At 40.8% G+C, this 26,556-nt stretch overlaps 1 protein-coding gene across 8 annotated transcripts in view; it reads right to left on the bottom strand.

Annotated features, from left to right (window-relative positions):
- Positions 1-5,041: 5,041 nt before the first annotated feature.
- Positions 5,042-26,556, bottom strand: part of ubtf (upstream binding transcription factor) — a 63,648-nt gene continuing 42,133 nt past the window's right edge. For 3 of the 8 annotated variants that reach the window (XM_068013279.1, XM_068013277.1, XM_068013278.1), the window contains exons 13-21: positions 22,902-23,057; positions 19,430-19,603; positions 16,167-16,277; positions 13,290-13,372; positions 12,465-12,654; positions 11,291-11,338; positions 10,752-10,826; positions 8,972-9,100; positions 5,042-7,422 (exon numbers count right to left, since the gene is read on the bottom strand). In XM_068013279.1, the coding sequence (XP_067869380.1) occupies positions 7,321-7,422; positions 8,972-9,100; positions 10,752-10,826; positions 11,291-11,338; positions 12,465-12,654; positions 13,290-13,372; positions 16,167-16,277; positions 19,430-19,603; positions 22,902-23,057 (1,068 nt within the window). In that variant the 3' untranslated portion in view covers positions 5,042-7,320. The remainder of the gene's footprint in view (positions 7,423-8,971; positions 9,101-10,751; positions 10,827-11,290; positions 11,339-12,464; positions 12,655-13,289; positions 13,373-16,166; positions 16,278-19,429; positions 19,604-22,901; positions 23,058-26,556) is intronic. The other 5 variants (XM_068013282.1, XM_068013281.1, XM_068013283.1 and 2 more) reach the window with 5 other exon arrangements.

Below are 26,556 nucleotides of genomic sequence, written 5' to 3'. Positions count from 1 at the left end.
AGCCCTGGCTCTAATCTTAAAATTATATCCTCTCATTTTTGATTCCCCCTCCCAGAGGAAATAGTTTCTCTACATCTATTCCATTGAATCCTTCTAACATTTTAAATAGTGGAATCAGATCATCCCTCAATGTTCTATACTCAAGCTGACAAGCCAAGTTTACGCATCTCCGTCCTCATAATTTAATCCTCTGACGCCCTAGTGGTTCTGGTGTGGTGGAGGCAGATTCAAACGAGACTTTCAGAAGAGAATTGGATAACTATCTGAAGAGAAAAAATTTACAGGGCTTTGGGGAAAAGGGACTAGGTGAGCTGCTCTTGTATAGAGTTGGCAGAGACACAACGTGCTGAATGGCCTCCTGTGCTGTTAGGATTCTATGATGACCACTGAACAGAATGACAACAATCTCCTCCACACTGCAGTCCATCTTATAGAATATTACCAGTGATAAAAGCATTAATCCCTACACAATGACACCCTAACTCTGAAGTCTTGCTGAAAAAAGAGACTTGCTGTCGAAGCTTTTTGTCTTGCACTCATCAGAATGCCAGATATCAAAGGGAGCAACAATTTATACTGCATGAGAAAAGGTTGTTGATTGGTTGAAACCAATGGAGAATGCACCTGGGAATTATTGCCCCCTGCACTTTGCTGAATTAAAAAATGGCACAATGCCTGGACATGTTCCGTTTGCCTACAGAGGACAGGTCCCTGCGTATGAATATATGTAGCTTCTAGCAAGTATAAGTGAGCCACATTGCGAACCTGACTGATAATCTCCCGTCATTCTTAGCGCACTAAGGATTGTTCAGTAAGAGTTGTCCAATTGCAGAATCGCATCTAACATTAGACATTGTGTTCTGAGTATCGCAATTACAGGCTGGTTGAGTAGTCAGTACTCTGCCTATTGCGAACAGCCGAAGGGATGTGCTGTTTGATACAATCCGCCAGTCATTGGAACATGTGGCCTACGTACCTGGCATCACACCAGTACTGGAATTCATATCCCACATTACTGATTTGCGTGGTAGGCAGAATGTCTGTTTGGCTTGATGGCAGCATCCAGTTATTGGAAAATACCACGTGTTGCTACTGCATAGTAGCAGTGTGAAACAGCTAGCTTCACCTGTTACTCAAATTTTTGATACACCTTACCCTTCCAGGGTGATTTGAGGTAGTCTAGGCACTTTTCAGCTCCAAAAGTGGCAGCCTTAGGCCCATTCGTGAGTATGCATGATTCACAACTAGCAATGATCTGATCGGGGTAGCCATTATCCTGCAGGATAGCTTTGATGCTCCCTATTTCAGCGTCAAGCTTGCACGGTGAGCAAACGGCTCGGGCCCTATTTACAAGATTGCCAATAAGGCCAATCTCATAGCATGTGGAGCTGTAGGAATCCCAATGAGTACATTGATCAGTGAAGGTAGGGTTGCAGTAGACAGTAGAAGAGAACTCATTAGTGGATTTCTCAACTGGCATGTCGAGGAAAGGAAATTCGTTAGACCGCTCCATTTCAAAGGTGAATTTGAGTGCAGGATGGAACGCAATAAGGCGTGTAAGGAAATTCTTACATTGAACTGCAGATTAAAATATAGCAAAAGTATCATTTATGTATTGGAAATATGCAAGGGGTAGGTCATTAGGGGTCATTCCATAGAAAATGTGTTTCTTGTGGAAACCGACAAAAATGTTAGAGAGAGTTGGGCCTAGAGGGCAGTCCATGGCAGTACCATCTATTTGGGAATACATGGCATCATTAAAGCTGAAATCAACTGTTTGAGTTGCTGAGTTCATAAGTTTAAAAAAAATACAGATTCAGAAAATGGCGGCGTGTCTAGATTTCCACGATATAGTGTCTATGGCTTCCTTGAGCAGCACATTAGCGAATAGGCTCACAATGTCAAACGAGCACTGCCATCGATATGCAGGTCACATAGTCATGTAGCAACACTCACTCAACCATTTGGCCAATTCATGTTGCGCAGAACCAAAGATACGATGGGGCCTAATGGGACATCACTTTTGTGCGGCTTGGACAGCCCGCACATATGTAGACGCAGTGAACCATGAGAATGAATCCCATCATATACACCACAAGGCAGCTCGTTACTCTTACACAATTCTAACAAACGTTTTTGCAACTTGCTTTCGATCAGGGCTGTGCAGTCATGCTTGGCAGCGGGTCCATTGGATATGAATTTGGACCAGTCATTAAGAACAGCGTGCATTTTGTCAATATAGTTGCACTTGTTAAGGATGACCATTCCAGTCCCTTTCTCAGGCTTACAACTATGTATGTCTGGGTTGGCCTCGAGACCTCACATCACCAGACATTTACGCTATATATAAAAATCAGACGAGTCATTGGGGGGTCCAGCAACATGTATGTGCTAGATCAGCTAGACGTGCTTTCAAGGACTCAGCATTTCATTGGACACTGGTTTGTTGTGGGATAACTGAGAACAGAGGTGCTCAAACTCCTAAATAAATGTTCTGCCTACCACACAAATCAGTAATGTGGTATATGAATTCCAGTGCCAGTCCGATGCTAGGTACATAGGCCATATGTTCCCACAACTGTCAGATCGTATCAAATAGCATGACCCTTCGGTTGTTCGCAATAGGCATGTACTGATAGTGTTGCAAGTAGGGGCTGGTTGAGTACTCAGAACAAAATGTCTAACATTAGATACGATTGGACAGCACTTACTGAATAATCCCGCGTGTGCTAATAAGGACGTGAACAACCAATTTAAGATTATCAGTTGGGCTTGCAACATGGCTCACGCACGCTTGCTAGAAGTTACATATGCAGGGACCTGTCTTCTGCAGGCAAAAGGAACATGTCCAGGCATTACGCCTTTTTTGAATTAAAAAGTGTGGGGGAACAACAGTTTCTTGGTGCATGCTCCATGGCAACTCCTCGATCAGAGTCAACTTGCCAACCAATCAGCACCCTTTTCTCATGCAGTATTGTTGCTTTTTTTGAAATTTGGCATTCTTGCATCAGTCCTGATGAGTGCAAGACAAAAAGCTTTGACAGCATGTCTCCTGTTTCAGCAACACAAGTTCTGTACTACCAAGTGACTTTGAAGTCTAGTGGAAGCAGCAATGTTTATGATGGCATGCAGCATGGGTAGATAAATCCAAATTGGAGTGACCCTTGGTTAAGTGGTAATATTTCCACCACAGAGTTGTAATGTTATGGGTTTGAACCCGACTCCAAAAGCGATGGTGAACAGAGATGAGAGTTCAGAATATTGATGTGACAGAAAGCAGGGTAATAGCATCTGTTGGGGAGGAGGGTGAAGTGATGACAATCTGCCATCATATCTAGCCAAGTCATCCTGGCAAGGAGTTGAGTCAACATTCTGTCCACTTGAAACGGATCTTACAAAATTATCCAGAGCAGGATCTACTGGATACAAAAGCAAGGGAAGAAATGAGTTGTTCTCATGGCAAGGAAACCCATATTCTAGAGCATAGGTTCTCACATTACCAAATTATAGGAAATTACAATCAGAAAAGGCATTGGTTGGGGTGGGGGGGGGGGGGGGGGGGGGGGTGGCAGGCAGGAGGAGAGGTGAAAAAGAGAATGATAAATTTTAACAATGCAGCAATGATGCTCTTCTGAAGTAGGGGTTCAGGTACATTGTTAGGTCGATTTTGCTTTCTAAATTATATTGTACTAGAACATGAATTTGATGTTGCTAGTGGCTGTGTTCCAGTTCCAGATAACATTCTTCGCAATGCTGTACACAAAAATTAAGGTAACTAACTGCCCTTCTCATTTTCCAAATTGCTCAATACACATGACCTCTGGTCCATAAGTCAGATCGAAAGGCCAAATCTTGTGTTGAGGTTTTTATTGCTAATATGGCTATATCCCCAAGCTTGCTTATTTCCTGCATTTTGAATTAGGGAGAAATTTCCCACTTCTTTCAATTCCATTATTGGAGCACTTGGACAGACTAAAAACCTCTGATGCTCTATGACCAGTTTTCATTCTCTCCCTCAGTGTCTCACCTATAATGGCAATTATAAATTCATCATGCATTGAATCACAGCTGCTAATCCATTATCTGCTCTGCAGTGCAACTGCCATTGATGTAAGTTTCTTTCCAGGCAACGAATGATTTGACATACTTTTAGGTCCTTAATGTTCTTCCTTTGTGGTTTGAATTATTAACAAGGATAGACTCCCTTCTTCCTCACAGCAGGTTCTAAAGGGGTCAGATTATAATTCAACAGCAACAGCTCAGTGGATAGCACTTTAATATATAATGAACTACCAGATGTGAGCCCTGGCACTTAGGTAACACTCTCGTCTCTGAGTCAGAAGGTTATGATTGAAGTTCTACTTGAGACTGGAGTACATAATCTATACTGACACTTGTCTTTCAAATGAGATGTTAAAGCTCTGATTGCCCTCTTGGGTGGACATGGCACCACTCGAAGAGGAGCAGGGGAGTTCTCTGTTTCCCAGCCAACATTTTTCCTCAACATCTTTAAAATAACTCATCTGGTCATTTACCTCACTTTGTCAGACCTTGCTATATACAAAATGGCTGCCACGTTTCCTTACATTTGAAGTGTAATCACAGACGTAAAGTAATTTGCAAGTTCCTTCTGTTATGAAGTTAACTTTGACGGTCATCCTTTGAGATACCAATGTTCAGCCATGCTGCATGTGTTGCAAGGTATTGCAGTATTTTCTAAAAACAGACTCTGTGGATGTACAATTGAAGTAAACACTGAACATTTACAAGGTATCTGATCTTGCCTTCATAAAGTGAATTGGTATTCAGAGTATCTCCAATGGTGGAATCCTGTCTTAAGAGTTCTCAGCAAGAGATGTGTACTGTATTTTGTGAATTGGAACATGGGCCTCAATTTGTGTGGCCATTCCTCCCAGAGTAAACGTAACAGTGGCAGCTGGAAATGAAGCATTTTTTGCTTTTTACTGCTGTACTCTATTGTTATAATCAAAACCCCATCTATCCAGGATTAGTTCAAATAACTGAATTCATCCAGCAACCATGTTTTTATTTTTTTTAATGGTTGCTTATAACCACTTGAACAAAAGGAACGCTTTCCCTATAAAATGTTTTAGAAGTTTCAACATCAAATTACAAGAATCAGCAAATACAAATCAGTGAGGCATTCTCTCTACAAAACAATCTTTAAATATTAGAAAAATTCCCAGAAGATCACAGAAGCTAAAAGTAACATGGTACGTATGGGTTACTAGCACAGTTTCAGGTTGAGTGCAAAAATGCACTCATTTCACCTCTTACAGTACACACGCCCAGTGCTCCTGACCTTACTGTAAGAACCAGAAAATAAAATGGAAAGTAAAGTTGCAAAATACAAACGACATTATATACAGATACCATACATCCTCATTCAAACCCAACACAAGTACGACAAAGTGCCTCTTTCAGTACCCTTTAAAAAGACATCCACCCTGCTCTAAAACTGGGCACAAGCTGAAAAGGTATTCAATCATGATCCGGAGTTTAAACAAAGCTGCAGTCGGAGGAAGGCTCAGTTGCAAGGGGTTTCCTCTCTGCTTCTACGCTGACTCTCACAGGTTAACAATGATGAGAAAATAAAAGGAGGGCGTGATTTGGCTGTAGAGACTTCACAATCTCATTCTGCCTCTTTTACTGAACTGGGACTTGGAAATTTATTCACGTCGCTTCCTGTACCAGGAAGAGACAGATTCCTTTTCAATCCCTGAACTTGTAATTACTCCTTAATTCTGGTGTGCAAAGAAACTACAAACAGAATAGTCTCATTACGAGTTATGCAAAAGAAAGTGCTGGGCTTGTGTTTGTAAAAGAGATACTGCAGTACTGTAGTGTTCCAAACTCAGTGAGCTATGTACAGGACCCGACTTCAGCAGCTCTGTGCAGTCTCTTTTAAAAAAGGACTCCGGCAGTACAACCTTTCAACTCTACAATTCAAAGGAGGATGAAATTGTCCATTAAAACTTCTCACAATATACTTTGCATTTGGTTTCATGACCAGAGAGCTAATGTACATTCCATTCAGAAGTGACAAAACAGAATTTGAAAATACAAAAAAGCTATTTGCAGTCTCTGCTGCAAGCATTAAACTGCACCTAGAACACCAAGATTAACTCCCATCAATATAGTGACTTTTCAATCAAATCCGATTGACAGACTAAAATGATACAAAATACTTAGGCCGCTCTGCAGTAATGCAGTCACATCCTCCATTAGTAAACACAATAAGGAAAGACTACACATGCAGAAAAATAAAGTTTTAAGTAACCAGAAAGCAGTGGGTTGGAAAGACAACAGATTCCTTTGCAATCTTGAAGGGCACTGGGCAACAGGAGCGTCTTTCTTCTCTCTGCTGTTAAAATGAATGAGCACTTGCTTTGGTGCAGACTTCTCAATGACTTTGTTCACATTACTAAGGGGAGATTTAATTCACAAAATACTGAATCTGAAATCTCCTTCAAAAACATCACTTCGTATTTACAAACTGCGACATCACAAAATACCCTCTTCTGAATCAGAGCAGGCTCTGCTTGTACACAAGCACTGGCCTTTCCCGGTGTCAGGCCCATCCCTTGCCCATAAAAAGCACCCCCAAGTAAAAGACAGGATACCCGGCTCATGGAAATACTGAAGAGTGGATGGCTTCAATACTTGCTATCCAACCACCCTGATCTTTCTGTTCTGCTTAAACATGAAACAAATTGGACATAGGTCCAGAACTGGAAGCAGGTGAAGGAGACAGGATCCAACTTCAGTGACCATATTTTAAAAAAAATTAAAAATTCAAAGCTTTTATATGCCTGGCAATGCAAGTATGAATGACCTGATAACCTAAACACCACCTTTAAATACAGTGAGTGACTTCACACTCAACACACAAATACTTTGACCTTGTGTGCCTGTACTCTGATTACATAAGATGTACTCCAAGCCATACCAGAGAATTTGCATGTCAGGTTTTTAAAAAGTTACGCCCTGAATGTCACTCATTAGCACATGGATGAAGGGTAATTTCAGAATGATTGTAACTGGGATTGTTCTCATGGAAAAACCACATACAAATTCTCCATTTGGTCCATTCTTACTTGCATCACTAGTGGTTTTCAATGAGCTGAAAGCAACTCAGGAAAGCCCTATGGAACCGACTGGACAATGATGGCTGGATCACATCAGATTTTAGAGTGTCTGCTTCTGCCAATTGTCTCAAACAGTCCTGGTAGCGGGCATGAGGGCTCTTCTTTAGGCCGATAGTTTTCAGTACCGCCTGGAAGATTAAAGCAGAGCACTTCAGTCAGAGTCCGAGTCGGAGGACTCCTCAGATGAGGAACTGCTGCTGCTGTCAGACTGATTTTCATCATCTTCACCCTCATCATCATCTTCCTCTGCATTCTAGGAAGAAAAATCACAGGAATGTTTAGTAAGCAACTGTTATGTGGCACCACACATTTTTTTAATTAAAAAAGAATGAGGGGAAATCTCCCTGCAAGGAAGGAGGCTCAAAAGTGACACAAGTTACTGCAATTTCTAGGTATGTCTAGGTGACTGAAGCTCATTTATGCGGGAATCAGCTGGAGTGTCATTTATTATCCCTAGCAGAGGCCATTATGATAAAAAAAAATCTCAAAATGGCAAATCACATCAGCCAGATCAAGGTTGGTTTGCCAGTTAAAGTGGAGTTGAGAAGTTAACTAATGTAAACATGTACAACCATCACATAACTGGGAAATCTAACAGCCAATTTGGTTTCCCAGCACTCCAAACACTTGCTCCATAATCACACATCATAAAACAGCAGCCAGATTCAAACTTCAGGAATATTCCCAGTTCCCGTATGAAAATTTCTGGTCAACAACTCCCGAGAAATGTGTAAGGAAGGATGGATTAATGTAGATGCAGGTCTATAGTGATGACATTTCAGAAGTACTCCAGTGGCTGGGATGCCCAGATGTAGGGAAAGGCTAAATAAATGAAAGCTCTTTCCCCTTCTTTCCTGTATTGGGAGGGCAGTAAACAGTGACAGCAGAGTCTGTTAAGGACAACTGGTTTGAGAAATAAAAATGACATGTTGTTGCACTGGACGGCAATCTTTTCACTGTCCCGACTCATCTAAATACCACAGAACACAAAACAATTTATAAGTTTAACATCTCAATTCTAAGGACTGGCAAATAGTACGTTGTGATGGCATTTTACATGCCACAAACCCACAAAAATACAATATTAATTGAAAGAAAGCACTTCTATTCTAAGTTAGAATGGAAGTTTGAAAATAAGGATTGTTGAAAAGCTGCATTCTTCATAGGATTAGGAACTAAACCAGTCACAAATAATTAAGAAACACACCATTTACATGAAACAATTTGGGGCCATTGTGCATGACTTCTAGGGGTGGATTTTGCACTAGACTTCCAATGCCTCAAATTAAAAATTTTCATCTTTGTATTTAAATTCCTTCATGGTTTTGCCCTTCCCCATCTCTGGCATTTCTGTCTGCAAAGAACAGGGCCCTGTGTATTAATATATGTTGCTTCCAGTATGTGCAAATGCGTCACAATGTGAGCCCAACTGACCATCTTAAATTGATTCTTAGCGTAATTCTTAGCACACTGAGGATTATTTAGCAAATGTTGTCCAATTGCGGAATCACATATAATGTTGGACACTGTTTTGAGTTTTGCAAGCATGGGCCAGTTGGGTACGGCCCGTACCTTGCCCGTTGTGAACGGCGGAAGGGACACGCTGTTTGATACGATCCGCCAGTGTTTGGGACATACGACCTATATACCTAGCATCACACTGGCACTGAACTTTCATACTAGTGTATGCTGGATTCAAAAGCATGTTTTGAGTGGAGAAAGGGTGAGGTGGAAAGACAGCATCCTTAAACTGTTCAACCCCCTCCAACAGCACATTTCAAAAGGAATGCAATTTATTTTACCTCATCTGCATCATCCTCTTCCTCACTTTCTTCATCACTATCTGAACCTGACGAATCATCAGAATCTGAGGAATTGGCCTTTTCTTCATCATCATCCTCCTCCTCCTCTTCATCAGAATCATCTGTTTCCTGTAGCAATCAGTAAGAACTCTGAATATGAGCAGACTTGAACTCATTCATTTTTCCTTTAACTGCATACTGTGCAGGAAGTTATATAAGGGACATGGTAAGAATAAACAAGTGGCCAAAACTGAGACGGTTGGGAGTTCATTGTGGGAAGTGTTATTCACTTTGGATCCGAGACAGACAAATCAGAGACTGGAAACTGAAAAGGAGCAAAGGGATTTAAGTGTCCAGGTAGGCAAATCACTAAAAGGCTAGTGTGCAGGTTCAGAAATTAATCAGAAAGGCTAATGGAAAGTTGGCCTTTTCTCAGGGGGTTTGGAATATCTCAATTATGCTTCAGTTGGTCAGACCTCATCTCAAGTTCTAGCTTTGGAGGAGGTGCAACACAGATTCACCAGAACAATAATTAATGCTTATGAGGTTAAGTTATAAGGACAGATTATATAATCCCGATTGCACTCCCTTGAGTTTAGAAGGTCAAGGAATGATCGAATTGAGGTTTTTAACAATCTAAAAGGATTCAGTAGAGTTGATACAGAGAAGTTATTCCCTGTGATGGGGCAACTCAGAACAACAGTACTCAACTTTAAATTTAAAGCTAGGCCAGAGTGAAATCAGAAAGCAATATACCACACAAATAGTCATGGAAATCTGGAACTCTCACCCTAAAACACTGCAAATGTTGGGCCAATTAAAAATTTTCAAGACTGAGGTCAACAGATTCTTTAAAAAAATATATTTGGCTAGGTTAGCCAGATATGATCAAAGGCAGGTAAATTGAGCTGAGATACAGCTGACCCATGATGTAACTGAATGACGGAACAGGGTTGAGGTGAACGGTCTACTCCCATTTCTGTGTCAATCTGAACGGTTCCTTCAGGCAACAGCAAAGAACTGGTGCTCCAAACATCAAGTGGGTCAGATGGGGCAATACTGTTGATAGTTTTGCCAGACGAACAGCAAACTTTATATCGATTCTTTCAGGTGGCGGCCAGTCATTACTATTCCAAGCTGCATCAGAAGTACAACTGCTTCTCGCTATACTAATGGCAGAAATCTGTCAGGTGATTGCATTTTATGGCATTCGTTGCACAAGCAAACCGTTGGTATCCGACTGATGTTACTGCACCACAGTGTGACTGGCAACATTCTACTTTTGGATAGTGTGGGAGTGAATAGGTTTAGAGTGATCTTAAGCTTCACACTCAATACTTCAAATGGCAGCTAATCAGGGATAAAGAAGGTGGAAATAATTTATATTAAGTGCTGATCGGCACAGGAGTATGCAGCAACGCAAGATAAGCCTTCAACAGCCACTGCTATAGTGGCCTCTCCACACACAAATCCTCGTCAAGTCTCTATCAACAGTAAACTCAATGAAGTTAATGCTTGTGAACAGGCAAATAGATACCATAAAAATTGAAATATGCTTAATACATTTTGCTCAAGGTGATAACCCCCCAATGTTCATGACCAAAACTCTACAAAAAGGTTCACCTTGTGCAGCAAAAAGCATTACACTCCATTTTGCAACCAACACCAATCAACTTCAAAACTTGTGTTTCCTACCAATTAGCTCAGCCACAAGAATACTGCAGTACCTTTATCAGATCCAAGGTGCAGTTAAAAAGCCCACAACTCTAGAGATACTTACACTTGCACTCTGTGTTGGTAACGTGATCTTCATTTTGGGATTTGGACTGGCTGCCTTTGCAGTACTTTTGCGTTTCTGTCAATGACATTACAGCAAGTTCAGGCATCATCACAATCCACAATCATCATGTTCAGTGTTTATCTACCTTTCCCTCCCTGTTCTTTATTCATCCACCAACAAAACTTCAAATTTTGCATTCCCCAAAGATTGCCCTTGCCCCCATCCCAGACCTACTCAACACTATTAATCACCTTAGGTGCAACTCAAACCCAAGTCACCATTTCAGAATAAGACTTTGGGTCAAGTACTTTATTTTCAAGTTCTTGGTACCTCATCAATTTAATTGAGATTAGGGCAGGGAGTTAGTTCACAGGCCATTAAGTGGTGTGTTTCAGTGCATAATGGCCAGTCAACAGAAAACAATACTTTAATATGCGATGAAAGAGAAATAAAGTCAAAATGTCCCCAGGCTACAAAAAAATTCTTTAAAAAGTTGTAAACACAAAGCTTGCCAAAATATTGTTGGTTGGTTGACTTACATTTGAAGTATATTCCTTGTACATGGCTCTCTCTTGGGGAGATAAGCTCTAAGGAAACAAAACAATGTCTAGAATCAAATATTGCACTTAAGCAGCTCAGATAAAAGAAATGGCTCCAAAACCATCACAGTAACAAGGCTGTGACTAATTAAGACTGTATAGCTTCCATTGGCACACTGTCCCTTTTAAGCAACATGCATCAATACTGACTTAAAAATATCAGATAATGATCAGCAAGTCCAATCAGAAACTACTGGACTTTCAATAAAAATTACGAGGGGGCCAACAAAACTACTCTGCTTCTGCTTGCCTGTCTGTCAAAGTAGAAGGGTAGTAGAACAAAAAAACAACTTTTGAGCTGCAGAGAGAGAGAAAAAAGTCCCATACGAAAGACTAGTTAAAGCCCATGGGAATCTATGTAGAATTGAAATTGGATTAAAAATAACAGAATACTTTAAAGGTGTACAGTCAGCCCGGACACAGGGTTTGGGGTGGGGTGCTGAACGGATCATTACAGATAATCAATGATTAGATTCCTGTTCATTTATAAAATGCAGATACCAATTGTAAATTCATTATATTTGCAGATGATATTAAAAGAGTGCAGTAGGGATGGACAACAGTTATGGCTTTGCAGAAAGATTATGCAAATTCTGCAAATGGGCAGATAAATGGCAAATAAATTTCACAGAGAGAAATGTAAAGTACTGCATTTTAAAGAATGAAGAGTGGGTACAGATAAACTTTGTAAACTAGATTCAATGTTACTGGGTTAAAAAGGCCTGTGGAAGAAGAGGACAACTGAAGGCTGGCCAAATGAAGACGACCAATTCACTTTACATGCATGAAGGCTGAGCAAATGAGAGCCCATTTAGTGCACCATTAACTTTATGATGCATGTTAAATGGAACACAGAACTTTTACCTGAAAGTCTCAATGAGGCTAGATGTCCCATTCCTTTCCCTCACCGCCACCCCCCACCCCCACCACCCAAATAGCCCTTTATGTGAAGGGCACAATAAGTGATTGAGTTCAGCTGACTGCTACATTCAATCTGTTCAGTCAGAGGCCCATTCATAGACTAGCGAAAGATCCTCAACCGGTAGTGTAAAATGTTTCCAAACTCGCCAACTGCAAACCCCTCCTGCTTTTAGTTGCTGTGCAGATTTTCTACCTTAAGCCAGGCTTCTAGATTGATTTTGTATTGGCATTGCTGCTCTTCAGCCATCTTCTTGTAACGGTCCTTTTGAGCCTGGGTGACTTTCCGCCATCTTTTCCCAATCTCCACCATCCGGTCCTTCAGATTCAGGTGGTTCAGCTCTCCGCCAGTGAGAAGTTCCTGGGAAAATTTCTGGTAACCATTCCTGAAACAGCAATTACGCAATATAAATATTCCACAGTTCAAAGTGCCGATATAAATAGACTATCAGAAGGGTGAATATTTTAGGTTAATTTTATCTTAGAAAATGAAATAGTCTTGTGAACCCCTTCTTCACAGTTCTTCCCTCAAACACTGTTAAATGAGTAACACTGCATAGTTTATCAGTTATCACATCCAACATCTTCTCTGAAACACATTTACATGGCTTTCCAACACTGCTGTGATTTTATTCAAATCCAACATTTAGAACAGAACTGGTGGAATGGCCAGAAGCTTCACAGCAGAAAGGATCCCTCCTAGTGGATGCAGGAAAAGAAACTACCAAATCACACTACCAATCAGTTCCTTCAGTAATACCCTCACTTCTTGCTTCCTCTCGTTCTTCACTGCCAACCACAACCCACCCATCTGTTACTCTGACTATCATCCCACTCTGTCTTCTGCTGCCAAATCTCCAAATCTAAACACCAATTGTTTATGAAAAAAGATGCAAAATACAATTTATAGTTGCAGTTGAAATATCTCAGATATGCCACACAAGCTGGAAAGCATTTGAGGGTTAAACTTACTTCTCACCCAGTGATTGTGCACATTTTGAAGATAAATGAAGGTACGTACATGGGTGGCTTTTTTGGCTCCCCGTCAAACTTCATTTTTTTGCTTGTGTTTGTTGCTGGTGTCCGGATTTCACTTAATTCTTTCTGAAATGTGAAATAATAATTTATAAAACAGAAGGCATCAGTAATAAAATTAATAGACACTGATGCAGTAAAACAGCAGGAGTCACAGATTTGTTTTTCATTCTTAGGTCATGGCGCAAAAGATTGTCGTCCCATTTCACAACACGGGTACAGCAAAAGAAATGCTAGAGCAGCAACTGTGATGCAGTTGGCCCAAGCTACCTGAAGTAGGGGTGGAGAAGAGATGGAAAGATAGGAAATGTGATCCAAGGGATTCTGCTCCTGAAAGTTCTCGAACGACTGCCTCTGAAAGCGTGTATCTGATGGCTCTTGCAACCAACGAACTGTTTTAATCTCTCATCCAATGCCGTATGTGCAAACCCAGGCAGTAGGTCAATAATCTTTCTAACATGGAGACCTTCCTGCAAGGCCAATCCTACTCTGATCTGATATGCATGCACATACATGCAGTGAAGAGAGGCCACTGCATAAATCCCAGGAGCAGGAAACCAGGCTATCCTCCTCACCATGACCCTAACTGAGCAGCACTGAAGTTAATTCCAACACCCAACTCCTGTCCTGGGTAAGAGTGGCTAATTAAAGCACCGAACAGGGATCATACTGGCAACCTAAATGGTCTAAATGGCTTAGTGTTACTCCGTGTAGAACTTAAACCTTGTACGCAATTAGCCAAAAATATATATATTTGACTGCATTTTTGGTCAGTTGTGATCTCCAGAAAGGTGAGAAATCCCAGTGTTGGGGGACGGAGGCAATGTCCACTTGAGGCCATTAACGAGCACAGAGCAAAAGTAAAGCTCCCTCTACTCTGTCAATGAGTCTTAAGCCCAAGCACACCCTCGTCAGTTTCCCACACCAGCCAAATCTGGTCACCCGAGTGAAAAAGACAACTATAAGCCATTGTAGATGCTGTTCCCACCGCTGTTTTAGTGTTAGAAGAATGCAGAGAGACAGTTATTCGAACATGTGTACAGAATTCACTCCACTGAGAAACCAATGGAACAAGCAAGCCACTCATTCGTTCCTGGACATTTTTGGTATAATTCAGTGCATGCCGGCCATTACCAGTTTTTATATTTCAATACCCATCCATTTCTGTATGGACTGATCTCACCCACTTGGGTACAACACAATTTCCAGTTCAGGAATACTCTCTACAATTGAACCAACTGCATGATGCCACCAGACTTGCATGCAAATCTGGTAAAATCTTAAGTTAAATGCAAGAAGAGGTGTATTCTTCAGATTGGTTACAATAATAAAATGTTCCTTCAAAGCACCTAGGGATTGATATCACTGTTGGGCTCCACCTGATGTGAAATCACAAACTGTCCACATCTCCCAGCCCTTGTCTGCTGGCCTGAGGTCACTGAGTCAAGCATTTGAGTTTCACAGGTGGTAATTATTATTTTGATGGATAGCAAAAATAAAATTTGAGACAGGTTATTTGTACTTCAACAATGAAAGCCTCCTATGCAGAATGCTCCCCCCTCTCCACATCTATCATGACAACAGCAGGTTGCTCCAATAAAAGCTAAACTACTACAATATGTTCCTGTGATCTCAGTCCTGTGGGTGATATAGGGTAGCTGAAGGATTCTTTAACTGACTCAAGACTGCTGTGTGCAATCAACCAGACATTGCCAGCACTGGTCTGAGATTATCACTTTATGCTTTCATCCATGACTGCACCCCCAATGCACGATGATATTTTTTCATTATTCCACTTTGCCGCTGGATTACAAATGTATGGACAAGAGCTGGACAAACGATATTTGAGACACACACATGAAAATGCCTCGGCATACCTAAACCCTGATCAACATGAAAGGATTGGATTAATTCAAAGGCAATACTACCTGAACGAGCAGAATTAAAAACAAATTGGTGTAATGGTCAGTGTTATATGCCCCTGAATATGAATGATGCTCCAATCCTTCTGTCTATTGCCTTCCATGCCCATTTATGCTGATATGTCTAGTCTCTGAAGATCATCACTTTGAAGGTCCTCGGACAGGCCCTTTACTCGGTAGCATGTGTTCCGTTAGAGAAACTTTTCTGATTATCTTGGCACCTCCGAGCCTGCTTCAACTTCAGTTACTTCCTGAATTCAATAAAAGCCATGGCTTTTTAAAAAAAAAATCTATCCAGGTAGCACAACTGAAAAACTTTCCAATTTCTCCTGCACAATGAAAATGCTCAGGTTTTTTTGGGGAAAAACCGTGTCACCAAGTATCCTGAACATTTCCACAACACTGTCTGAATCAAACATTCCCAAGTCAAATGCAGTGTCAGTTGGATGCAGAGTAAAACACACTCTGCCCCAAAAGAATCCAAGCTCCAGATCAGAAGTATTCCCCTGCTATACTGTGTATGTAGATTGCCATCCATGTGGAGATTACACACTTTGAGGCATATGATATTGAGTCAATGCCCATAAGGAACCGGACTGAGACTGCTCCATCTGATTTCACACAGGACCCTTAGAGCTCACTGTCAAGGTTAAACTTTCAGCCTAAAACGAAGTGCTGTTTTTGAACTAGGTACTCAAGAGATGAAGATATAGCACGAGGCCACTCAGAAGCTGTAGAGCAGGGGCACTTTGTACCTGCTTCAGCATATACTGCACAGTGGGACTGCAACATACCCATGAGCAGAAACATAAGTATAGCAGTTAGATACTTGCTATGAAACTAGTTGATCAAGGAACAGCAAAAAGTTCAATTCTTAAGTCAGTCAAGAGCAAGTCTCCTTGGTACTGAACTTGCTGTAAGAGGAACAGAGAGGAGAGTACCTCGTATCGCTTTTGATCCTCAGCTGCTTTTTTAATCCACATTAATTTCTCCTTTTTCTCCATTGCATTCCAAGTAGCCTCCATCGTTCTTATAGCTTTAGTGCGGTCATTCTAAAAAAAAACAAAAGACACACCGTGAAGCCCAGCATTTTTGCAACGTCAAGACACGGCTCAGATTACAATCAATCTGACAGCATGCGCTACTAAATACGTGTGCAATGCTTCAAAAACACCTCCACTCCAATTCTCTGGAGTACAGATTAAACAAATCCCAAAAGAATTTATTGGGCATAACTGGTGTGTCTGTCAAGAAACAAGGGTGGGACATTCACCCTCAAGAGCGTTGGCTGAAGCTGGAAGAGACTGCATGCACTATGCAAAGTGCACAAAAAGCAGCACCGTAGATTGTATACATCACAAGGATGTGCAATCAGCACATCATATCAATGACATCCAATTTCCTGGTCGGCAAGCTGAACAGTTCCAATTATACGAAAGCTGTAGAAAAAAGAATAAATCAGACTTAAGCATCTGATATATTAATAAAGAAACCAACTGTTTTAAGTCTCTGGTCATAAGTCTTCCAGGTCGCTGATTCGCCCTGTGTGTTGAAAAATGCTCAGCAAACATGTAGCCTCATTTGTAAGCAACAAAATGCTACAAACAAGTGGTCACAAATGTAAACAACATTTGACAGATGAGTGGTTTGTTAGAATCAAAACTGATTTGACAAACCAAAGAAAACATGGCTCCAGCCAAGCAACACCAATCAGTATGTCGGTTAAAGAAAGCTGACAAGTTTTCCAAAGTCTAGCTCATCAAAACAGTGATAAATTTTGACAGTATGTGGAATTTTAAAATTGAAAAGTTATCTGCAGACAAGACCGTGATTCTTGATCTTTGAATATCCAAGTTGAACTGGATAGAGGATGAAAAGTTGGTTTGCAGGCAAGAATCTAAAACCAGAAAGACCACAAACAGATACTCCAATTCTCGCCTTTAATTTGCTGTCCATAGGCAGATAAGCATTACCACAGTAGCACACAAAAGTAGGCATAGCTTTGATTTGTCACAATGTGTCTTTGGACCAATATGCTTCTTTGAAAAAAGAGCCAAACTGCAATTTATATCAAAGCAGCAGGGATTGCTTCATGCACAAATTCCAGAGTGAGCCTTTAACAATGCACTATCAACTTGTTCCAGATCTGCATAAATGGGTCTTCCCTATACCTAAACACCTCATGGAGCGAAATACATGCTGCAACCCATTCAGAATTAGGTTTCCTTAAAGTTCTGCTACCACAGACAATCATCTAGAGCAAACATTGTTTGTTCTACAAGCAGATTAAAAGACCAGAGTGGAAAGAGTCACATTTCAAAAGAAAGGGTCCTGTAGAAATTGAATCTCTAGGGAGGCAATGTTCTGATCACCTTGGGGAGGAATTTTAATTAAGGCCTCAAGAGTAGCAGAATCCTTAGGTTACCTGAAGCATAGGATACTTAACAGCTTGGTCAAAACCATTATACTAAAGCTAATTAATTCACTAATTCCCTATATAGAACTTCAGAAAGACATTAATAGGGGAGTAATGCAGGTATTACAAATGCCGGGAACATAGAAGACGTTTGAGGCTCCTATTAAAGAAAAAGTTATTCTCCAGCATAATCATAAATGCTGGGTTCAGTTAACTCAAAAGTATTGCAATAGCAGTTCAGCTGGCTAGGAGTTAGTTTAAGGCACAGAATCTAGTGCCTAAGCTAATCAAAACAGAACATTCTTTTAAAAAGGGTTCTTTTAAATTTATGGTGCCAGTCAGGTCCATCCAAAATTCCCACCCTGGATCAGCCCTGATGGGTGCTTTTATATTAAAGGCAAGGCTAAAAACCAATCCCAAGCTGGCCGTGGCTGCACTAGAATCAATTCACGGTAGAACATTAACACAATGACAGACACTTTGACCCTTTAGTTACACTGGCTCACTGTCAGAGTGGCAAACCCCCATGAGCAGTCTTTTCACTGGAAGCTGGAGAAAGGTTTTTGGGTTGGAGGGCATTTTGGACAGACATGGAATTGGGTCCATTGTTCTAGTTTCCTGGGCCATTCCAGATCCAGAGCAGTTGGCGGCACTCTCCAAGACCAGAATTAGAAATCACTTTATATAGAGATGAGGAAGGCCATTGGTGGCCTTAAAAATTTCCATTTGGCAAATTAATCATGATGAATCATGTTCCAAACCCAACATCATGATCTATGATATTGTCATGTTGGTGAAGAATTAAAGATCTGTTGAAACCTTTTACAGAAAATATTATACAAAATAGATTATTGGATGTGAATTAAACAAGCATTCTCATCTGGTCCAGATTAATTGATGAAGCTTTTCCTGTACACTAAAACAATCACTGGAACAGAAAGCAATCAGTGGAACTGCAATCACCAGAACTGTTGGAGATGACAGGACAGAGAGAGTGAGCGAGAAAGAAAAAGGTAGGAGTGCATTCCTGAAGACAACTCTCAGGTAGAGCAGGAATGTGGAAAACACCTAAAATTACTCTGGTATGGTAAAATCTTAAAAAGAACTGTGCTTCAAAATCCTCTCCCCCATTTTATGGTACAAAATTTATACATGTGATGGTTGAACAAGGTATCAAAAAATCTGAAGAAATTTTGCTAATTGGCTGCCAGACCTTAAAAAAGCTTTCATCTTAACAGTTCTGTCTGGAAGAGAAAGAAATACAAAGGCATAAAGCACATAGCACCCATTAGTTATTTCTATATTATTTTAAGTTAAACAAGAGAAAATCAGTTTTGACAAATGACACTACAGCTCAGATTGCCCAACAGTGACTTTGCATAAAATGTGGTGCTTGATCCAGGAAGAAGTAGGAGGAAGCAGTCTCAATACAGAAGGAAGCCAAAAAAAACCCACATATGACAGAGCACACTGCCGTGGGTAGATCTCCTGTGTGGTACAGAAGGCATATGGAGCACAAAGAAAGCTCATGTAGCCAATTTGTATGATATTTCCATCAGGATTCACAACAAGAAATTCTTACATGTTGGAGAACAAATATGCAGCAAAAAAAAAAAATGAAATAGTTAAGTGCCTGCTCTCTCCGAATAGCTCATGCTACAGATAATCTCCCAACACTATGTGCAGTCCTGCCCATTGTGAGCTTGGCAAGTAGCCTATTCTCCTATCCTATCCCCATCTCCTCCATTCCAAGTGGTCACTTCCTCTCTCAACTACCCCAGTGCATACCCTGTACTTGGCCAGATAATCTCCAATCACATTCTGCTGCCAGATCTCTTCTGCAGTCTTGGGTGGCTCTGGCAGCTTCCCTCGGATAGCAGAGCCTTTTCCGTCTTTTCCATAGCCCTGCTTTCTCTGTTCCGATTCGGCCTTTGCCGCTGTCTCCATGCGCCGGTACTTCTCCTGTTGCAGCAAAAACATCATTTTAGATCCTTTAAAATACAAGTCCTTCCATTAAACAACATATCCAGGCCACCGAATGCAACGCAATCTACTGTTAGATCAGATCTACCATCCGCTGCAAGGTTAAACTATTGACTGACGTATGGTCCTCCTATTTCTTCAAATAATGTTCAATCTCCACAAATTAGTGATTAGTCAGTCTTGCAAATGGGGACAACCATGGGGCATTCTCCTTTTAAAATTCGACATTCCTTCAACAGCCATGGACATCAAGTGATTCCTTGCTGTTCAAAAGGACACAACGTATATAAAAGCTTAATTCAGATGTTGTTCTTTCCAGAGTGCACAATTGAGGCTTTTGACACAAGCAGCCAAAAGTTGGGAGATTTGAACATGTGCTTCAAAAGGTTAAGGAAGTTCATTATCACAAGGTTTAGTTAATATTCTTTGCTCAAGCACTATAAACAAAAAAACTTGGGAATGAATGTAGGACTAAGTGATGAGACCAGCTTGAGTCATACTGGAACCATGTCAGCTTGAGCCACTAGATCAACACAGTCGTAGATGGCAAAAATCTAAGTAACTCCAGCTCAGATAGTGTTGAGAAGTCCTATGCTAAAGATTCAAGTGAACCACATCACAATTAAAATCACCATCCAACATTTCCTGACCAACTAAAAAGTAGCAAAACAAAAAAGAGGTGTGGAAAATCCAGGACTTAATTTTAAGGCCAGCTTCAAGCAGAACAGCATTCGAGCACCTGTCATCTAGAACTATCAGAGCAAAGTAACATTTTGAGAGAATAGCTGTACTGCCTTGACTGATGAGGTCAAGAAAAACTCTGCACATTGGCCTACTGTTTAGCCATATTACAAATGCAAATGAGTCTCAGTGCTTCCTGATGGATCACCTTAAAACCCATGAACCAAATGCCATTACTGGGGGGGAAAAAAATCACAACTGTCTGGTTACAAAGCCCTACAAGTGCCCAAAGTAGCAACATGTAACTCTATGGAAAATACTGGTGCTGTGGCTTCGAGAGTGTAAATTCAACTCAACAAGATACAATATTAAGGCATCAACATTGAAAGCGATCTTCAGACCAATTTATGTCAGAATGACAAATACATGGAACAATGGCATAAAACTAACCTACTTTCACAAAACATAATGAGATCTGTGCGAAAGCCTCAGGAGCAAGAATCATCTTGTCAGGAGAAAACTGAATGCAAACAAGAGCTTAAAAAGCAGGATTCAAATGTCAAGTAGACATAGCTGACTGGATAGTTTTCTATTCCAGATATTGTTTATGAAGTTGGATATTGGTCTAATATACTCCAGTTAATGGGTTACAATGGCTATCCTGCAACCTCAATACAGGCAGAAAGGATTAAAAACTAGTGACGGCAGCTCAATGTTGCACTCAACAGGGATTCTGCTCGTTATCCTTGTACCAAAAAGCAAATCTTTTCCATTCCCCCCCACCATCACCTCGGTGAAGGATGGCAACTCACAATGGGGTATAGCTCCATAAAGAAAATGCCCCTCTCATAACTCTCCCAAAAGCCATAAGTACTGCATGTTTGACCCTAGATTGTGTCCAATAGGCCTTAGTCTGTGAGGTGGTCTTCACAGCAAAATCATATCCGAGCATAGTCAGATGTCTGCACGTGTGCAGTTTATGGCAGGGATCACTGGAAATATATCAGAAACCAAAACTCTAGTTTAGCTTCCTGTTCCTTGCCACAGGTGAACTTTAGCACACTTTGCACTCATTCACTAACCCAGCATTGTAAGCTGCAAGGTGGAGGATTCCTGCAATGCTGATTATGGTACTAGCCGATTTCAGCCAGGTTGACTATAGTAGAAATATTTTATATTAAAAAATACCCACTATTAAAAACTATTAACTGAGCACTTGGATGTTCATACATTCGTTGTCAACTGCAGTACAGTCGAAAAATGCAAACTAAACCCAGTACAAAACTGGTTAGCATCACAACCGACAGCATAAAATATACTAAAAGGCTTGTGCAATTTTACATAACAGGAGGGAATAAAAGATGATCAGGAGGCTAGATTTTATTGAGGGAGGAACAACAGTTCCCATGTACACAAATGAAGACTCCTCAGTGAAGGCTGAATACATAATGCAGTATGGGCCAGGCTGAATACTCAGTGAAGGTGCCACTGTGTGAAGAGAGACAGGAAAAAGGTGCTCAGGGAAACTTCCACCAATGATTAAAGAAAGCTGAATGGCCTGACTGCATATAAAAGGAGTGAATGGTTTTTAAAAAAAGCTTCTATAGTAACTTCATTCCTATACAGGAATATAACCATTACCCTTCCCAAGAAAGGTGCATTGAAAAGCCTCCACTGTCTCGAAAGGACATGGAAACCGTCTCCATGGCAGAAGTGATTTGTTGAGAATGCCCCTCTGACATCTGTATACCCCTACGCACCATCAGTTAGTGTTGACTGCAGTTCTATTCACAGCTATCTCAGAAGAAGAATTTGTATACAGTATTTGTATGACAAAGCACTGCAATATGAATTAGAGCTCCAAAAGGAACAAATATCCAGCAGGAAGAACTACAGCTGTCTTCCTTTTGACTCGGGCTAGAAAGAATGGAACACAAGAGAATGCAAGAGATGCTTCCTTCGTTCCAAGGCCAAACTTCTGATTTTGTTTAAAATAGGGGGATGTTGATTTTCAGTTCATCACAGACCATCTACTTGCGTCTAATCCCAGCTAATATACACTCGAGACCTTTTGACAAGTCTTTGTGTACACTACCACTTACCGGTGATGCAAATTTAGTTCCGAACTACAGATCTCAATGTTAAAGCTTTTTTTGGGAGGGGAATGGAAAGGCTATGACTTAACCAACTTGATGACGTACAGACAGAACTGTTGGTTCAGTCACTTGAAGTACTTCAATTGTAACCGTGTTGTTCCCATCCATTCAAAAAGGATAATCCAAAACACTGGCAGACTTTGCCTTCCAAAAGGCCAACCTGCACCCATTGCTGTTTCAAACCAGGACCATGGAATTCAAGACTTAGAAATAACAAGTAGCTAACACTCAAATGAAGAGAAGGTCAACTCAAAACTTTGTCTTCATCCATTACTATGCTAACTAAACTTTTACCATCCGAGGTCTCAGTGGCCTGTTCAACTTTCCAATCTATCAATAAGCACCACAACTATTGGGACTGGTTTCTGAAATATCCATATTGTAGCCACCCCCTGCCTAGACCATCACGTGGTATCTATCAGCCACTCAAATAATTTTACCTTTTTCTTCTCAGACAGCTCAGTCCACATCCTGGCCAACTTTCTTGTCAGTTCACTCTCCGATAGTTCCGGCTCCTCCTCCTGCATCTTCTTGCGCTTCTCTTCCGAGAAAATGAACATGGCAGAGATCGGACGCTTTGGTTTGTCAGAAGCAGTCTGATAACAAATGTGAGAAGAGACCCTTTAACCATTTGCTTATTCTGGCAGCTGGTCTTCCACTTCATCATTCTACCTTCAAGCTGCCAGGCCTCACAATCCTTGTACTTGAAACCCCTTTCTCTGCAAAGGGCCCCATGATGTAAAGCGTTTACCTCCATTTCTGAATGTATTAGGACCCTCCCAGGGTACTTAAAAGAATTTGTGGGTGCAGCGTCAAGATTTCATGTTGTCACTCATCCCCTAGCCAATTCCACCCTTTCAGCTAACAGGAGGGGTCAAAGTTATGCAAAGCCATTTTTATTCTTTCCCAAGTTGCCTAGTGGCCTTTTCAAATGTTACTGAAACAGACAATGCATACAACTCTCACATCAGGCAACATCATGGACAGCCACTCCAGTCCAAAACAGGAATATCTGGAAGTTGGCTCGAGGGCCCTTACACATAGGTATACACCTAACATGGGAGCAAATCATATGAATTAACTGTTATAATATTGGTTCTATGACTACTGTACACAAGACTCTATTTGATTGAATTCTACAAACATCCAACTAGTTAAGTGGGGTCACCTGGATGTATATTTTAACGACCTTTGCCCATGGCAACCAAAAGGCCAAGAACATGAGTGGTTTGTAGGTGACAGAATGGAAACCTGGAACTTACCACTCAGAAGATTCCATGTGATGATGATCTCTGCTATATCGAAGTGTCAAAAACTTTTGACACCCAGAGGAACTCCTTGGAAAAATGACATGGGTGCTGGGGTGAGGAAGTCTTAACTGAATCTGCAAAGCTGCACCAAGCTTCTAATAGGTAAACCCATCTTCACATGTTTGGCAGCACGTCACCACGCATGCACTGTGACCAGTGAACTTTCAACTCTGACTATAGAATAATTACATATAGATTTCCCACTTGAAAATCAATAATATCCCGCTAACAGTTCAGCAGATGGCAAGGCAGCCAAACATGCCACTGGGGTATGGGGAAGATCATTTAGTAAAAGTAGAGACCACAACATAGAAATAATCACACATCTACCATATCAGTTGGGTAGTTGTTTATTAAGGGTTTTCAGATATTTATTCAGCTGGAGATTGAACCAGAATAAAAAGGTGTCAGAGGTTGCTTTGTGACCAGAGAATTGCTAGGCCCATTCTAATTACTTACAACCTCTCAACCATCACAGTAAGTCTACATTTATTTTTCTAACCACTTGGAGATCTCAAACTGGGTTGTATGACGGCAATGAAGAATCCCTGTCAGCTTGGAGATTAGCCAATGAAAAAGGTATGCTGAATCATGACATCACTTCACTATGCTGAAGTTAATGCTGTTGAAGGGAGCGAGGAGAAACAAAAACTTATTGAACAGGCAAAGTAGTATTAATTATAAACACAAATAGATGAAAGTTAGCAGTGTTCATTAGGACATCAAACCCCACCACGATCATCAACTTGGATGTTGTCCCACCCATAGGCCTTTTTAACAAACAGCAATGGGTGCAAGTCTGTACCGACCACTCATCCACTGGCATTTGGCTAATACAGAATATACTAAGCTGCCACTTAAGAATTTGCAAACTTAATATTTGAACACCACTTTTCTGCATTCCTCCCACAACTGTCAAATGCTAGAGGTCAGTAAATCCAACATTGATAAGAATCAGACATACCTATTGTAGAATACCTACAGCACGGTTTAAGAGTAGAACAGGAACTAGAAGATTGTGAGCAGTTTGCAGCACAACCTTAGGACTGAAGGGATATATTTATGTAGGTTACACAACGCCGTCATTCTTCACAAACGCACACCTCATAATATTCCGCGCATCTAGAAAAGAGCTACCCTCATTATAGTAAATCTGCATCTGTAACGAGCCCTTTGAAGATATTTTTCGAAGTACTTGAGGATTACATTACCCAGATCACCATACTGCTAGCTACATGATCCAGGTGAGAGAGCCCCAATCCTGAATACAATCTATGGGTAGACTTTCTTGGCAAATATCTTTGAAGCAGTTGTACAATTGGGATTCTTGTAACTCCATGAACAAGTAGCATAAAGAATCTGTTCAATGCCTAATCAAATGCACATCGTTCCCAGAAGAACTTTATATAGTCAACAGACAATGCCAAAGGTCCCAGAGATGATCTGAGATTCCCTGTACACTTTGAGATGAAGATACCATCTCTAAACTGAAGGGAGCTTCTTTCCAGTTCAAACTTCACATGGTTCCAAAAGGCTTCTCATTTCCATAGTAATGGTAACACTGTTCCCAAGCATTGCTTGGCGCTCTGCTAGAAGGCATATTAAGCTAAAGCAGAAACGTACCACAGCACCAGAGCTAGGTCTCCAATGAGAAGAAACATGACAGAAAAAAACTTCCTCTGTCACCACCAAAAGGAAGCCTCTGGATCAAAACTGTTTGGGCTGAGGCAAGCAATTTCTTTTGTTCTAGGTTCAATGCTGATACACTCAACTGCATGGCCTCAGGCATCACTAGTCTGTAATTCAAATTGCCAATTCATGCCTTTCCCTGAAATTGCATTAAGAGTGGGAGGGCTTTTCCTCTCCATCTTCTATATGGTCAACTGTATATTAATATATCCACATATTATACCGAGTTTGAAGGATCAATGCTTAAAATTGCTGCTTGTAGCCTGCAAATTAGCCAAGTAAAAAGTAGAGCCAAGTGAATAAGGTGACAATCAAATATGAATGCTCACAGCTCAAATGGTCAGACTAAAAGCTAAAAGCAGATATTCAAATATCAGAACATGACTTCATGGGCAGGAGCAGAGCAAAGATCAGAAGAGCAGTGGCATAAGCAGGATATGGCAAACCAGCAGAAACATCCAAGTAGGGCATGTGCAATGTTACAAGAACAGCTGGTGAGGGGTAAGTCAGTAAAACTTTCTGTGGGAGTGATCAGCTCCCTCATGACAACGTTTGGATCTAACAAGCAGTCAACATCATACCAAATGTAGAAGACCTGAAAAAGAAGCTAACATAATATACATGTTGTTCAATATACATGTTATTAAAGCCAAAAAAACTTCAGGGCATTTGAAAAGGTGCAAACCCAGGCTTTCAATCAGTAAATGAAAGTAAACTTAGCCAAATATCAGCTAAACACATCATAATTTGGATCAACATGTACTCATCCTATGCAAAAACACAGCACTCTTTAGAAAGCATGGGGGTGGAGAAATGCACTTAGAGACCCCAGTGGTCATGCAGGGGACGAAGGTCACCTTTGAATCACAATGAACATAAAATCGCAACCTGTACAGCTATTATAAAGTTTAACATGGATAAAGAATTTGTAAGTTCTTGCTGTAAGCACTTTGCATCTGTGCAGTTTGATAAGCAGGAGCTAAAAAAGGCGTGATGCCATGCCATGTAAAACTATTGCCACAGAAAGTTTTCTTATTGAGCCACTGTACTGTCGCAACAGTACAGCACCACCTAGAATGCATGAAGTTGCTAGTGA

This window comes from Heterodontus francisci, chromosome 33 (assembly GCF_036365525.1).
Source record: "Heterodontus francisci isolate sHetFra1 chromosome 33, sHetFra1.hap1, whole genome shotgun sequence".
Taxonomy (NCBI): Eukaryota; Metazoa; Chordata; class Chondrichthyes; order Heterodontiformes; family Heterodontidae; genus Heterodontus; species Heterodontus francisci.
Note: the sequence above shows the minus strand (reverse complement) of the source record. Positions and strands in the feature narration are given on the sequence as shown.